The 14,141-nt window shown below is 48.4% G+C and overlaps 1 protein-coding gene and 1 long non-coding RNA gene across 2 annotated transcripts; one reads left to right on the top strand and one right to left on the bottom strand.

Annotated features, from left to right (window-relative positions):
* Positions 1-145: 145 nt before the first annotated feature.
* LOC135571131 (uncharacterized) lies at positions 146-1,320 on the top strand. The gene is made up of 3 exons (XR_010463651.1): positions 146-446; positions 526-561; positions 659-1,320. It is a non-coding gene; the product is annotated as an uncharacterized LOC135571131 (long non-coding RNA).
* Positions 1,321-3,844: 2,524 nt separating this feature from the next.
* Positions 3,845-11,033, bottom strand: LOC135571120 (UPF0390 protein zgc136864-like). The gene is made up of 3 exons (XM_065016922.1): positions 10,898-11,033; positions 10,051-10,106; positions 3,845-4,574 (listed from the first exon to the last, which is right to left on the bottom strand). Exons 1-3 carry the CDS (start codon positions 10,977-10,979, stop codon positions 4,410-4,412), a joined length of 303 nt encoding a protein of 100 aa, XP_064872994.1. The 5' UTR covers positions 10,980-11,033; the 3' UTR covers positions 3,845-4,409.
* Positions 11,034-14,141: the final 3,108 nt, after the last annotated feature.

The following is a 14,141-nucleotide window of genomic DNA, read 5'->3' as shown; positions in this document are numbered from 1 at the left end:
CAGTGCAGCAGCAACAGCACATGATGGAGACGATGATGAGGAGGAGACCATCTCTCTGGATTCCAGAAGGCATGAGGTATCATGTTAAGACTGTGAAAGTACTATTTACTCTACAATGGTGAGGAGTCCTCATCAAAATAAAAAATCTAATTTCTTTTACAGGACCCAGATGCTATACAGTGGGAAAACCAGCCTGGCAACATAGTGCGTATTAATAAAAGGACACCACATCCTGCCAAATTCCAGCTGCGCTAATTGTATTGTGTTCACAGAGCTCACAAGCTATCAGAAAGTTGTATGGCAACCACCTCCGGCGCCAAATAGAACTGGCAGACATAGACATTCAGTACAAGAAGAAAAAGATGGAAAATCTTGCACTGGAGTCCGAAATAAAAAAGAGGACAATTAGGAAACTGGACCTTGAAATAAAAAAACTTGAGAGGGAGGTGAGATATGCCTTCAATGTACACTGTATGCTAACTGTAACACAAATGTATTAATCATTATTTTTCTTTCCTCCCCCAGCTCCAAGAAGATGACACAGCTCAAAATAAAAATTAGGTATATTCTCGTAAAGTCAAGTGAGCCATGACATATGAGCTCTTATTGTGAGCACACAGGACGGTGGCATCTTTCTGAGTTTTTTTTATTTTCCCAGCAATCAGTACAACCAAGTCATCGTTATAAGGCATCGCCCTCTTTTGCCCACCCCCCCAGCACCAGGTGTGGCCACTAGCCTATATGAAGGCCCAAAATTGTGTGTTCCTTTCTGCTCTGACAATGGCATGCCCATTCGTGCGAGATGTGGTGGATGAAGAAGCACTTGTGCTGAGGAGAGCCTTCAGGCGAGAAAGGGTCTTCAGGGACCGGTTGGACCCACTGGCCTTCCCTGATGACCATCTATATGAAAGATACAGGTTTTCTGCAGATGGCATCAGGTATCTATGCAGACTACTGGGTCCCAGGATTAAGCACCGCACTGCACGGAGCCATGCACTGAGTGTGGAGCAAATGGTTTGTGTGGCCTTGCGCTTTTTTGCTAGTGGAGCCTTCCTGTACTCAGTGGGGGATGCAGAACAGCTGAACAAGGCCACAATTTGCCGCACAATAAGGAGTGTGTGTCTGGCTATCAAAGCATTAGCAGATGTCTTCATCTCCTTCCTGGCCACAGAAGACTCTGTGACATCAAAGAGGAGTTCTATAGGATTGCAGGTAAGAGGATCTACAAATTACAGGACAACTGTTAACACATAGTAGGATACTCATTACTTTGTGTGACAGGTTTCCCCAATGTCATTGGTGCAGTGGACTGCACACACATAAGGATAAAAGCCCCTCAGGTGCCCATGAGGCCGATTTTGTGAATAGGAAATCCTTTCACAGCATTAATGTTCAGGTGAACATAACTTTTTGATATTGTCCATTGACGAACACTCTGCATTGCCAGTGATGTGCATTGATTGGTGTAATATTCCTCATCTTATGATTTCAGATGGTCTGCAATGCTGACTGTGTGATCAGCAATGTTGTGGCAAAATGGCCTGGCTCAGTCCATGACTCCAGAATCTTTCGGGCCTCTGAAATCTATCAGTGCCTATCACAAGGTAAGCCACACAACCCCTATTTATAACCATCATGGCTGTGTCAAGAATATCACTGTGTTTATGAGGTAGTAATGATGAGATTTTGTGTTGACAGGTGAATTCTCTGGTGTGTTGCTGGGAGACAGGGGGTATGGCTGCCAGCCTTTTCTCCTGACACCTTTCACAGACCCCCAGGAAGCACAGCAGGCCTACAACCATGCCCATGCCAGGACCAGGGCCAGAGTTGAAATGACCTTTGGCCTCCTGAAGGCACGCTTTCACTGCCTTCACAAATTAAGGGTCAGCCCTGTTAGGGCATGTGATATTACTGTGGCTTGTGCTGTCCTCCACAATGTGGCCTGCCTGAGGAAGGAGAGGGCCCCCAGAGTGCCACCAGCCATGGACTGGGACAATCCGGCAATCTTCCCTGATGACTACAGTGGTCGGCTGCTGAGGGACCAATATGTGTTGAATTATTTTAGTTAGTATGTGTGCTTTCAATTTTGGTTAAATATGTCCTGCGGTGGCAGAGGAATTTGGTTTTTTTGGGTTCGTTTTTGACGAATTTGGCCTCTTATGATGTTTGTGCGGTATACTGTGTGTAATACAAGGCTGCAGGGAGGCTACTGCATCCATTCATTTGTCTGTTCAGTTGATGTGTATGGATTTGTCCTGCATTTATTTTAGTGTGCAGACATGCAGGGTGTGTTATATACAGACCTTTGAATGTGTATGTATCATTTTGTATAATATGCTTGGATTCTGTGCTTTCCATCTTGTAGAGTCACTGTGACTTCAGTTTCGAAAGGAGCTGATGGTTTACCTGCTTTGTTTTGTCCTTATTCAATAAAGGAACATAATGTTACACATTGTGTTTTTATATTCATATAGAATGTGTATTTGTTTATATGACAGAGTACTAGGGCCACACTGAAGAAAAAGGATAAAGTCATAAATTTATGAGGCTGGTTCTTTCTGCAGAAAAGCTACATATTGTTTTTACAGTTTTGATACTTATGACAATGTGATACTTAATATTCTGGCACATCAGCATGTCTTTGTTTATGAAACCATACTGAAGTACAATTTCACGAAATGCCCCACATCTGTCATTTTAACAACTGTCCTCCTTTAAAACAACTGGTTACAATATTATGACTTGTGTTTTTTTCCCCTCTGTGGCCCTAATATTCTATCATTTTATATATAGCCTTATAGTCTATGGGAAACTGTAAATTATCTAATGATAGCAACATCATCTAAAAATCCTTTTTTATCCAAAATCATTGAAATTAATGATCACAAACGTTTAAATAATAACAGTGGGTCTAGTTATATGTGATAACAATGTATAGTGAGCAGTGAAATAACTATTGGTTTCCATTTGTGGTGACTGCTGACTGACATTAGGGATGAGATTAAATAGATCCTGGAATTTAGCCTGGTCTGGAGCAGGCTAGCTCCACAGAATAAATCTCCATGGTAATTTATACCATAACATATCCTCCTGCCCCCTATCCATCTTTAGTGCAACCGGATTACGGATCAATTGAGCCAGGATCACCAAGATATCCTGGCTTAATCCCTTATCCTAGTTTTGTGCAACAGGCCCCAGCTCTGAGGTAAAGAGGAAAGTGTATGAACACAAAACACCTGACACGCCCATACACAGGTCTGGATAGGTCTAAACAGGTCTGGATAGGTCTACACACGCCCATACACAGGTCTGGATAGGTCTACACACGCCCATACACAGGTCTGGATAGGTCTACACACGCCCATACACAGGTCTGGATAGGTCTAAACAGGTCTGGATAGGTCTACACAGGCCCATACACAGGTCTGGATAGGTCTACACACGCCCATACACAGGTCTGGATAGGTCTACACACGCCCATACACAGGTCTACACAGTTCTGGATAGGTCTACACACGCCCATACACAGGTCTGGATAGGTCTACACAGGTCTGGATAGGTCTACACACGCCCATACACAGGTCTGGCTAGGTCTACACACACCCATACACAGGTCTGGCTAGGTCTACACACACCCATACACAGGTCTGGCTAGGTCTACACACACCCATACACAGGTCTGGCTAGGTCTACACACACCCATACACAGGTCTGACTAGGTCTACACAGGTCTGGATAGGTCTACACAGGTCTGACTAGGTCTACACAGGTCTGGCTAGGTCTACACAGGTCTGGCTAGGTCTACACATGCCCATACAAGACAAAATAACTCTGTTGCATTACAAAATGTCCACAGTTTTTTTATTCACGTCCTTTGCATTGGAATACAGTATATGGGAGAAACGTGTGTCTCAGTTCTGAAGACAGTGCAACACGAGACAAGAATCACACAAAACTAAATACTCAATGGCCCCTTCAATACACACGACAGAGATCCCAAATGTCGACCGTCGACTATCTAGGGTGCATCTCAATATTACTCTGTTGGCATCCTCACGTTCCTCGTCTCCTTTCCTTGTCTCCTCGAGGCGATAGCAAGCAGCCAAGTCTACCAGAAAAACTCACCAAAACTGACTACTACAGCACCATCTATTGGAGACGTGGATATTACACTCCTCAGCTGTGACGTACAGGACTACATGTCAGTCCATACAGCAGTGCCAAACACATTGTATTCGTTCCAAATGCCGCCCTACTCACTATACAGTGCACTACTTTAGACAGAGCCCTATGAGCCCCTGTTCAAAAAGTATAACACTATATAGGGAATAGGGTGCCATTTGGGAGACATTTTTTACTTTATCTAGCACAGCGAAAGCAGTCAGAGCAGACAGACAGAATAACAGAGTTTATTTGGAGGTGCTGGGTGCAGGGTGGTTGGGATGGTTGTTTCCTTTAGAGGGGGTTGGTTTCACCTCCGCCCCCTTCACAATACTCAGTCTCTTGTGGAGTTTCGTACTGGCTCGGTGAGTCACCTCTTCCTCTATCTTGTTCCTGATCGCCACCTCCAGGCCCTGGGGGGGGGGACAGCAGGGGACATGGGATTAGGGAGCAGCCACACAGATTCATTCATATACGACTTACATCATGGCCTAAAGAAAAGCATTCCTCACCTCAGGACATTTCAATGGGGGACAATCCAGGACATGTCTACATACATACATCTGCATTCATCTGCGTTTTTGTCCGTCAGAGTACAACTCATCCCTACTTTTTCGGATGAGTTGCACACGTTATAAGATGGACAATTTCTGGGTCCTGTCTGGGTCCTGTCTGGGACCTGTCTGGGACCTGTCAGGGTCCAGGTTCTCTGAGAGGATTCCATCTGTAGACAGTGCTGACTGTATCCCAGTGCATGTTGACTCAGATGGTATGTCCCACAGAGACAGACCGTAGTGGATTCTCCTCAGATGGTATGTCCCACAGAGACAGACCGTAGTGGATTCTCCTCAGATGGTATGCCCCACAGAGACAGACCGTAGTGGATTCTCCTCAGATGGTATGTCCCACAGAAAGACAGACCATAGTGGATTCTCCTCAGATGGTATGTCCCACAGAGACAGACCGTAGTGGATTCTCCTCAGATGGTATGTCCCACAGAGACAGACCGTAGTGGATTCTCCTCAGATGGTATGTCCCACAGAAAGACAGACCATAGTGGATTCTCCTCAGATGGTATGTCCCACAGACAGACAGACCGTAGTGGATAGAGTTGGTGTAGGCAGTGGTTGGAGGGCGTTTCCGCCGTCCACGACGAGGAGAGAAGGGTGCAGATTCAGAATGGGGACGTAGCCAGCTGGAAGAAGTGTCCCTAAACCCAGGAGAGGGCTGAGACGAGAACACCATGGGAAACTGGCCACCTCCATTTCACCCTTTTTTAAATGATCTTTAAGCACCAACCTCACAAAAACTAAAATCATATAGAAAATCTTCATTATCAAAAGGCATCAGGTAGAAGTAAATGAATCCACAAACATCTTAAATGACTGTTTTACGTGGGAGTTTGATTATATAATCTTGAAGACCATTCAAAACCAGTATGGGACTGGATCTTGGTGGGAGTCGGGTGAAATGAGCGGCCACGTCCCCAGCCTGTATACAAGTGGTAGTCCCCAGCCTGTATACAAGTGGCAGCCCCCAGCCTGTATACAAGTGGTAGTCTAGTCCCCAGCCTGTATACAAGTGGCAGCCCCCAGCCTGTATACAAGTGGTAGTCTAGTCCCCAGCCTGTATACAAGTGGTAGTCTAGTCCCCAGCCTGTATACAAGTGGTAGTCTAGTCCCCAGCCTGTATACAAGTGGTAGTCTAGTCCCCAGCCTGTATACAAGTGGTAGTCTAGTCCTCAGCCTGTATACAAGTGGTAGTCTAGTCCCCAGCCTGTATACAAGTGGTAGTCTAGTCCCCAGCCTGTATACAAGTGGTAGTCTAGTCCCCAGCCTGTATACAAGTGGTAGTCTAGTCCCCAGCCTGTATACAAGTGGTAGTCCCCAGCCTGTATACAAGTGGTAGTCCCCAGCCTGTATACAAGTGGTAGTCCCCAGCCTGTATACAAGTGGTAGTCCCCAGCCTGTATACAAGTGGTAGTCCCCAGCCTGTATACAAGTGGTAGTCCCCAGCCTGTATACAAGTGGTAGTCCCCAGCCTGTATACAAGTGGTAGTCCCCAGCCTGTATACAAGGGGTAGTCTAGTCCCCAGCCTGTATACAAGGGGTAGTCTAGTCCCCAGCCTGTATACAAGTGGTAGTCCCCAGCCTGTATACAAGTGGTAGTCCCCAGCCTGTATACAAGTGGTAGTCCCCAGCCTGTATACAAGTGGTAGTCCCCAGCCTGTATACAAGTGGTAGTCCCCAGCCTGTATACAAGGGGTAGCCCCCAGCCTGTATACAAGGGGTAGCCCCCAGCCTGTATACAAGGGGTAGCCCCCAGCCTGTATACAAGTGGTAGTCCCCAGCCTGTATACAAGTGGTAGTCCCCAGCCTGTATACAAGGGGTAGTCCCCAGTCTGTATACAAGTGGTAGTCCCCAGCCTGTATACAAGTGGTAGTCCCCAGCCTGTATACAAGTGGTAGTCCCCAGCCTGTATACAAGTGGTAGCCCCCAGCCTGTATACAAGTGGTAGCCCCCAGCCTGTATACAAGTGGTAGCCCCCAGCCTGTATACAAGTGGTAGTCCCCAGCCTGTATACAAGTGGTAGCCCCCAGCCTGTATACAAGTGGTAGCCCCCAGCCTGTATACAAGTGGTAGTCCCCAGCCTGTATACAAGTGGTAGCCCCCAGCCTGTATACAAGTGGTAGCCCCCAGCCTGTATACAAGTGGTAGTCCCCAGTCTGTATACAAGTGGTAGTCCCCAGCCTGTATACAAGTGGTAGTCCCCAGCCTGTATACAAGTGGTAGTCCCCAGCCTGTATACAAGTGGCAGCCCCCAGCTTGTATACAAGTGGTAGTCCCCAGCCTGTATACAAGTGGTAGCCCCCAGCCTGAACAGGTAGATTTTAAACTCTCCCATTATTCCGTAATGGACAGTATGGGCCGTCCTATATCTGCTGTCCTATAGCTGCCGTCCTATAGCTGCCGCCCTATAGCTGCCGCCCTATAGCTGTTGCCCTATAGCTGCCGTCCTATAGCTGCCGCCCTATAGCTGCCGCCCTATAGCTGTTGCCCTATAGCTGTTGCCCTATAGCTGCCGTCCTATAGCTGCCGCCCTATAGCTGCCGTCCCATAGCTGCCGTCCCCATAGCTCCTATAGCTGCCGTCCCATAGCTCCTATAGCTGCAGTCCTAAAGCTGCCGCCCTATAGCTGCCGCCCTATAGCCGCCGCCCTATAACTGCCCTCCTATAGCTCCTATAGCTGCCGTCCTATAGCTGCAGTCCTATAGCTGCCGTCCTATAGCTGCCGTCCTATAGCTGCCGCCCTCCTATAGCTGCCGTCCTATAGCTGCCGCCCTATAGCTGCCGCCCTATAGCTGCCGCCCCATAGCTGCCGTCCTATAGCTCCTATAGCTGCCGTCCTATAGCTGCTGCGTCCCATAGCTCCTATAGCTGCCGTCCTATAGCTCCTATAGCTGCCGGGCCCCATAGCTCCTATAGCTGCCGTCCTATAGCTGCCGCCCTATAGCTCCTATAGCTCCCGTCCTATAGCTCCTATAGCTGCCGCCCTATAGCTCCTATAGCTGCCGTCCTATAGCTGCCGCCGTCCTATAGCTGCCGCCCTCCTATAGCTGCCGCCCTCCTATAGCTGCCGCCCTCCTATAGCTGCTGCCCTCCTATAGCTGCTGCCCTCCTATAGCTGCTGCCCTCCTATAGCTGCCCCCCTATAGCTGCTGCCCTCCTATAGCTGCCCTCCCTATAGCTGCCCCCCTATAGCTGCCGCCCTATAGCTGCCCCCATAGCTGCCATCCTATAGCTCCTATAGCTGCCGCCCTGTAGCTGCCGTCCTGTAGCTGCCGTCCTGTAGCTGCCGTGCTGCCGTCCCATAGCTGCCCCCTATAGCTCCTATAGCTGCCGCCCTATAGCTGCCGCCCTACAGCTGCCGCCCCACAGCTGCCTCCCTACAGCTGCCGTCCGACAGCTGCCTCCCTATAGCTGCCGTCCCATAGCTGCCTCCTGTAGCTGCCTCCTATAGCTGCCTCCCTGTAGCTGCCGTCCTGTAGCTGCCGTCCTATATCTTCTGTCCTGTAGCTGCCGTCCTGTAGCTGCCGTCCTGTAGCTGCCGTCCTGTAGCTGGCGTCCTGTAGCTGCCGTCCTATAGCTCCTATAGCTGCCGTCCTGTAGCTGCCCCCCTATAGCTGCCCCCCTATAGCTGCCGTCCTATAGCTCCTATAGCTGCCGTCCTATAGCTGCCGTCCTGTAGCTGCCCCCCTATAGCTGCCGCCCTATAGCTGCCGCCCTATAGCTGCCTCCCTATAGCTGCCGCCCTATAGCTGCCGCCCCTATAGCTCCTATAGCTGCCTCCCTATAGCTGCCGCCCCCTATAGCTGCCTCCCTATAGCTGCCGTCCCATAGCTCCTATAGCTGCCGCCCCATAGCTGCCGCTCCTATAGCTCCTATAGCTGCCGGGCCCTATAGCTGCCTCCTATAGCTGCCGCTCCTCCCATAGCTGCCGCCCTATAGCTGCCTCCCTATAGCTGCCTCCCTATAGCTGCCGTCCTATAGCTCCTATAGCTGCCCCCTGTAGCTGCCCCCTGTAGCTGCCCCCCTGTAGCTGCCGTCCTGTAGCTGCCGTCCTGTAGCTGCCGTCCCATAGCTCCTATAGCTGCCGTCCTATAGCTGCCGTCCTATAGCTGCCGCCCTATAGCTGCCGCCCTATAGCTGTAGTCCTGTAGCTGCCGTCCTATAGCTCCTATAGCTGCCGTCCTATAGCTGCCGCCCTATAGCTGTAGTCCTATAGCTGCCGTCCTATAGCTGCCTCCCTATATCTTCCGTCCTATAGCTGCCGTCCTATAGCTGCCGTCCTATAGCTGCCGTCCTATAGCTGCCGTCCTATAGCTCCTATAGCTGCCGTCCTATAGCTCCTATAGCTGCCGTCCTATAGCTGCCGTCCTATAGCTGCCGTCCTATAGCTGCTGCCCTCCTATAGCTGCTGCCCTCCTATAGCTGCTGCCCTCCTATAGCTGCTGCCCTCCTATAGCTGCTGCCCTCCTATAGCTGCCGTCCTATAGCTCCTATAGCTGCCGTCCTATAGCTCCTATAGCTGCCGTCCTATAGCTGCAGTCCTATAGCTCCTGTAGCTGCCGCCCTCCTGTAGCTGCCGCCCTCCTGTAGCTGCCCTCCTATAGCTGCCCTCCTATAGCTGCTGCCTATAGCTGCTGCCCTCCTATAGCTGCTGCCCTCCTATAGCTGCTGCCCTCCTGTAGCTGCCGTCCTGTAGCTGCCGCCCTGTAGCTGCCGTCCTGTAGCTGCCGTCCTATAGCTGCCCTCCTATAGCTGCCCCCCTATAGCTGCCGCCCTATAGCTGCCCTCCTATAGCTGCCCTCCTATAGCTGCCCTCCTATAGCTGCCCTCCTATAGCTGCCCCCCTATAGCTGCCGTCCTATAGCTCCTATAGCTGCCGCCCTGTAGCTGCCGTCCTGTAGCTGCCCTCCTATAGCTGCCGCCCTACAGCTGCCGCCCTACAGCTGCCGCCCTACAGCTGCCGCCCTACAGCTGCCTCCCTACAGCTGCCCCCCATAGCAGCTGCCTCCCTACAGCTGCCCCCAGCAGCCTGCCCCCACAGCTGCCGCCCTATAGCTGCCGTCCTATAGCTCCTATAGCTGCCCCCTATAGCTGCCCCCTATAGCTGCCCCCTATAGCTGCCCCCTGTAGCTGCCCCCTGTAGCTGCCGCCCTGTAGCTGCCGTCCTGTAGCCTGCCGTCCTGTAGCTGCCGTCCTGTAGCTGCCGTCCTGTAGCTGCCCCCCTATAGCTGCCGCCCTATAGCTGCCGTCCTATAGCTGCCGTCCTATAGCTCCTATAGCTGCCGTCCTATAGCTGCCGTCCTATAGCTACTGTCCTACCTTCTTCAACTGCTGTTGCTGTACCACTTTAACCTTCTTCGGTTTGATCGACCTCCCTGTGAAACAGCAACAACAAGTGAGGGGTGAGATTTGTAACCAACAATAAAACCTCAGTGTAGATATTTATTGACCCCCTTACAGAAAACACACCGTGGTTAAAGGGGCCAACAATAACAAAGCCAACACCCCGCCTCTGTTTTGGTAAATCGTTGAGGGATGGTTCTGATGGGTTGAACTATGCTAAACATGAGGCATTTATAGAAGTTATATTCTTCGAGAAACAATGGCTATAACCTTACTTTAAAAGTGAAGCAATGTATGTAGCAATTGCAGATTGTACCCTTAAGCCAAACAGATTCGTAACAAGTACTGTAGAAGTTTTAAGCTAAGTTTCCATTTGGAGCAGCCCATAAGGGAATCAAGGTTAGCTAGCTGGCAGGGGAATGGAAGACCAGGCACTGTGTAATCGTTGTGTGACTGATAATGCCATTACAAATCTCCCTATAAATAGCTAAGCTGCCCTACAGTTCTCCTTCACAAGTTGGCAGCAGGGCCAGTAAGTAGGCCTAAACATTGGGACAACTTTCGAATGTATCTTGTTATGCACATGCAATGGTACGCGATGCAATTCAAATGATTGTGCTATGATGAGTTCCATTTGAGGGGCTCCGGCACCCTTGATAGTCTAGTTCCCACGCAGTTTTTCCAATAGAAACTGTCTCCTCACTGAACCGTGTTTGAGCCAGCATGTCCGCCGCAACACGTCGCAAATACTTTTGAGTATATATACGGAGTCCAGGCGAAATCGCTAGAATACAAGACATCAACCATATCTCTCTGTACATACCTCCTTTTCTGGGACCTTTGTTTTTTTGAGGTTTCTTGGTTCCACCGGGCTGCGCTTTGAACTTCTGTTTACCTTGCGCCATCTTGCCTCGGAGCTGTTTTCGCCGTATTGTTCCAGACCGGATGTAGATGGGCGTTACAACATGGCATTCTGGGATACTGGAGTACTGAGGGTGTGGAAAATACGAAAATAAAGTCTCTGGAAGATTTTTTTGAACTGAATCAATAAAATGTTTGAATTGTGCCAAGTTAGATACATTACTTATCTAACATGCACCTTGACATGAAATGAATGTATAAATTAGATAGGCTATCATTGTATGTACTAAGAAATGTCCCACGACCTAAAAGATACAACGCCGACAGCTGTAATGTTTTTGTTCACTCTTTATTGTATTGTCGTGAAAGAGAAATCTCTTAATTCAGGTATGCAGTTTACAGCATTATATTCATATTAAAAAAACATCCATTTTTGAACTATTTCCACATGATACAAAACTAAACCCCAGATATGAATATAAACAATAACATAACTACACGTAGAAAGAGGCCTTCTAATCGACTACACCCCCACCAGCACTAATATCACCAGCCATGCTTCCTATTGGCTTATTCACAAACACCCGGTCATCAGGACATTCTCCCATTGGTTGAAATCTCAGAGGGAGTAGAAGTGATGATAGCGTTGCATTTGGCACTTAATTTGGCATCTTCCTCTCCCAAGACTAGACTCATTAGATCATGTCCCGAAGTATCCACCCTTGCATACTACTTAGTATGAAGCAATTCAGCCCGTGCATACTAGATAGTATGCTAGTGTGGTTATTGGGGACGGAGAATAAGAGGAGGGACAGATGGTTTCCTACAAGTACACTGGGGATTTACTGCCTCTTAAGATACCCTCAGTACAGAGAGTAGGAGATATTTTACACTATTCAATATGGTGCCCTCTGTCTAGATCTAGTATGCATCCAAATGTCACCCTATTCCCTATATAGTGCACTACTTTTGACCAGAACCCTATAGGGTCCAGGTTAAAAATAGTGCACTACTTTTGACCAGAACCATATAGGACCCAGGTTAAAAATAGTGCACTACTTTTGACCAGAACCATATAGGACCCAGGTTAAAAATAGTGCACTACTTTTGACCAGAACCCTATAGGGCCCAGGTTAAAAATAGTGCACTACTTTGACCAGAACCCTATAGGACCCAGGTTAAAAATAGTGCACTACTTTTGACCAGAACCCTATAGGAACTAGGTTAAAAATAGTGCACTAGAAAGGAAATAGGGTGCCATTTGGGACACATCCCAGAGCCTGTTAAATAAACAGAACCTTTGGGTGACTGACTGGCAGATAATTCCAATTAAACAGTCTATCCTGACATTTTATCAGTGTGTGTGTGTGATAGTGTGCGTGTGATAGTGTGTGTGATAGCGTGTGTGTGGTCGAGGAGGCCTCTCAGTGTAGTCTAATTAACAACAGCTTTATCACTAAGAATCACCATAATAAAACAACTGATCACAGCCAAACAAGAGTAGCCTGGGTACCAGTCTGTTCGTGCCATCCTTCCACTCGTTGTCAATGCCAAACAATGCCCCGGACTACAAGGGGTGAAATGTTAACACAGAACAGCATCTGGTTTCCAGTCAACGACAACAACAAAGTCTTCATGATAAAGAGACAAACGGATTCTCGTACCTTTTAAAAAAGTTTTCAACGTAACGATCTACGGATGGCGACAAAGTTGCTACATTTTTCTCGACCGTTAAAACTCTCCCCTCTGATTTCTTCCAGTTCAGTTTCTCAAAATAAAAGACAAAAGAAAGGAACCCCAAAAACACAACAGTGGTGTTTGATTCTAGACCCTTATGTGATTTGACAGCCAACAGCATCGCTGTGAGAGGAAGGGAGAGAGAGAGAGAGGGGTAAGTTTGACAGGGAGAGGTTGGGGATGGAGGGTCTCTGTTCTACTGCGATTCTAGAATATGGAACAGTTATGACACTACGGATTCTATAATTCTAAATAATGTATTATTTTTTTGACAGGAAAGTTCTAGATAAGAATGCCTGTTGTGGACCAAAAATGGTCCAATGGGCGAGGAGGTGTGGTGTGTTTAGAGATCAGAGGTTTCTGAATGAGGGATGATGGAGTAGTAGAGTAGTAGATTTGGGGATGTATTTCACCTTTGACCTTTCAGACTTGCCTGACATCTCAAACTACTGTACGTTTCCCCCTGCTCTATGTTGGCTACATACTTCAGTCAGACGGCCATCGTTGAAGTCGTTTGTTGTGACGAAAAAATGTGTGGTGTTGTAAGAAAACAAAAGTAATCAGCGATTGGATCATCTCTAACTAATCAGAGTATCAAAGCCAATGACGAATTTTCAAAACGCCGCCTTTCTGACTCTGGCCCAACCCATCGGTTTGTAGGACCAATCAGAATGGTTAGAATGTGTTTGCTTTCTAGAAATCGTCAGGGGGGGGGGGGGGGGGTACTCAAATCCAGTCTCATTGCGGAGAAGAAACTAACTTCCGTGGGCGTGGCCTAGCGTTTCACTAGAGCAAGGAGCTTGGGTAGCCAGGCAACTTTCGGACCTCCACCTTGCATTTTTTTGGGGGGAGGGGGGGTTGAAGGGCTACGTTCCTCCCTGTTAGCCTGCTGTCCTGGGACCTGTCCCAAATTACAATCTATTATTCCCTCGATTGTGCACTACTTACGACCAAAGCTCAGGTCAAAAGTAGTGCACCATTTAGGTAATAGGATGCCATTCGGGATGCCTGCCTGTCCTGTCCTGTCCTGTGTGTGAGCGGTGGTGCTGGTGGTGGAAGGCATTGAGCAGTGCAGGGCCCCTGTGACATTCAGTACATCATAGAAATACAATCTTTAGAACAAACATCAACATTCCGTTCAACTGTTGTTTAAAGCCGAGAGTTCCATCTCTGCCAAGAGAAAAAAGGGTTTCTTTTGCTTGACTTGTTGTCCAGGCCTAATAACATGGAGATTGGTGTTGAGTGTATATATAGTGTTTCTGTGTATTCTGTGTAGTTTGATATGGTACACAGGTGGTTTTTAAACCTCTCCTCAGGGACCAAGGTCCACAGCCAGCTCACCTGATCCAACTAATCATCAAACCCTCGACCAGGTGAATCAGGAGACCTAGTTCAGGGCTACAACAGAATTGTGAAACGTCTGAGGAGAGGTTTGATAACCCTGGGGGGGGACGATAGGGGACGCGAGG

The sequence above is a fragment of the Oncorhynchus nerka genome, unplaced genomic scaffold, assembly GCF_034236695.1.
Source record: "Oncorhynchus nerka isolate Pitt River unplaced genomic scaffold, Oner_Uvic_2.0 unplaced_scaffold_755, whole genome shotgun sequence".
Taxonomy (NCBI): domain Eukaryota; kingdom Metazoa; phylum Chordata; class Actinopteri; order Salmoniformes; family Salmonidae; genus Oncorhynchus; species Oncorhynchus nerka.
Note: the sequence above shows the minus strand (reverse complement) of the source record. Positions and strands in the feature narration are given on the sequence as shown.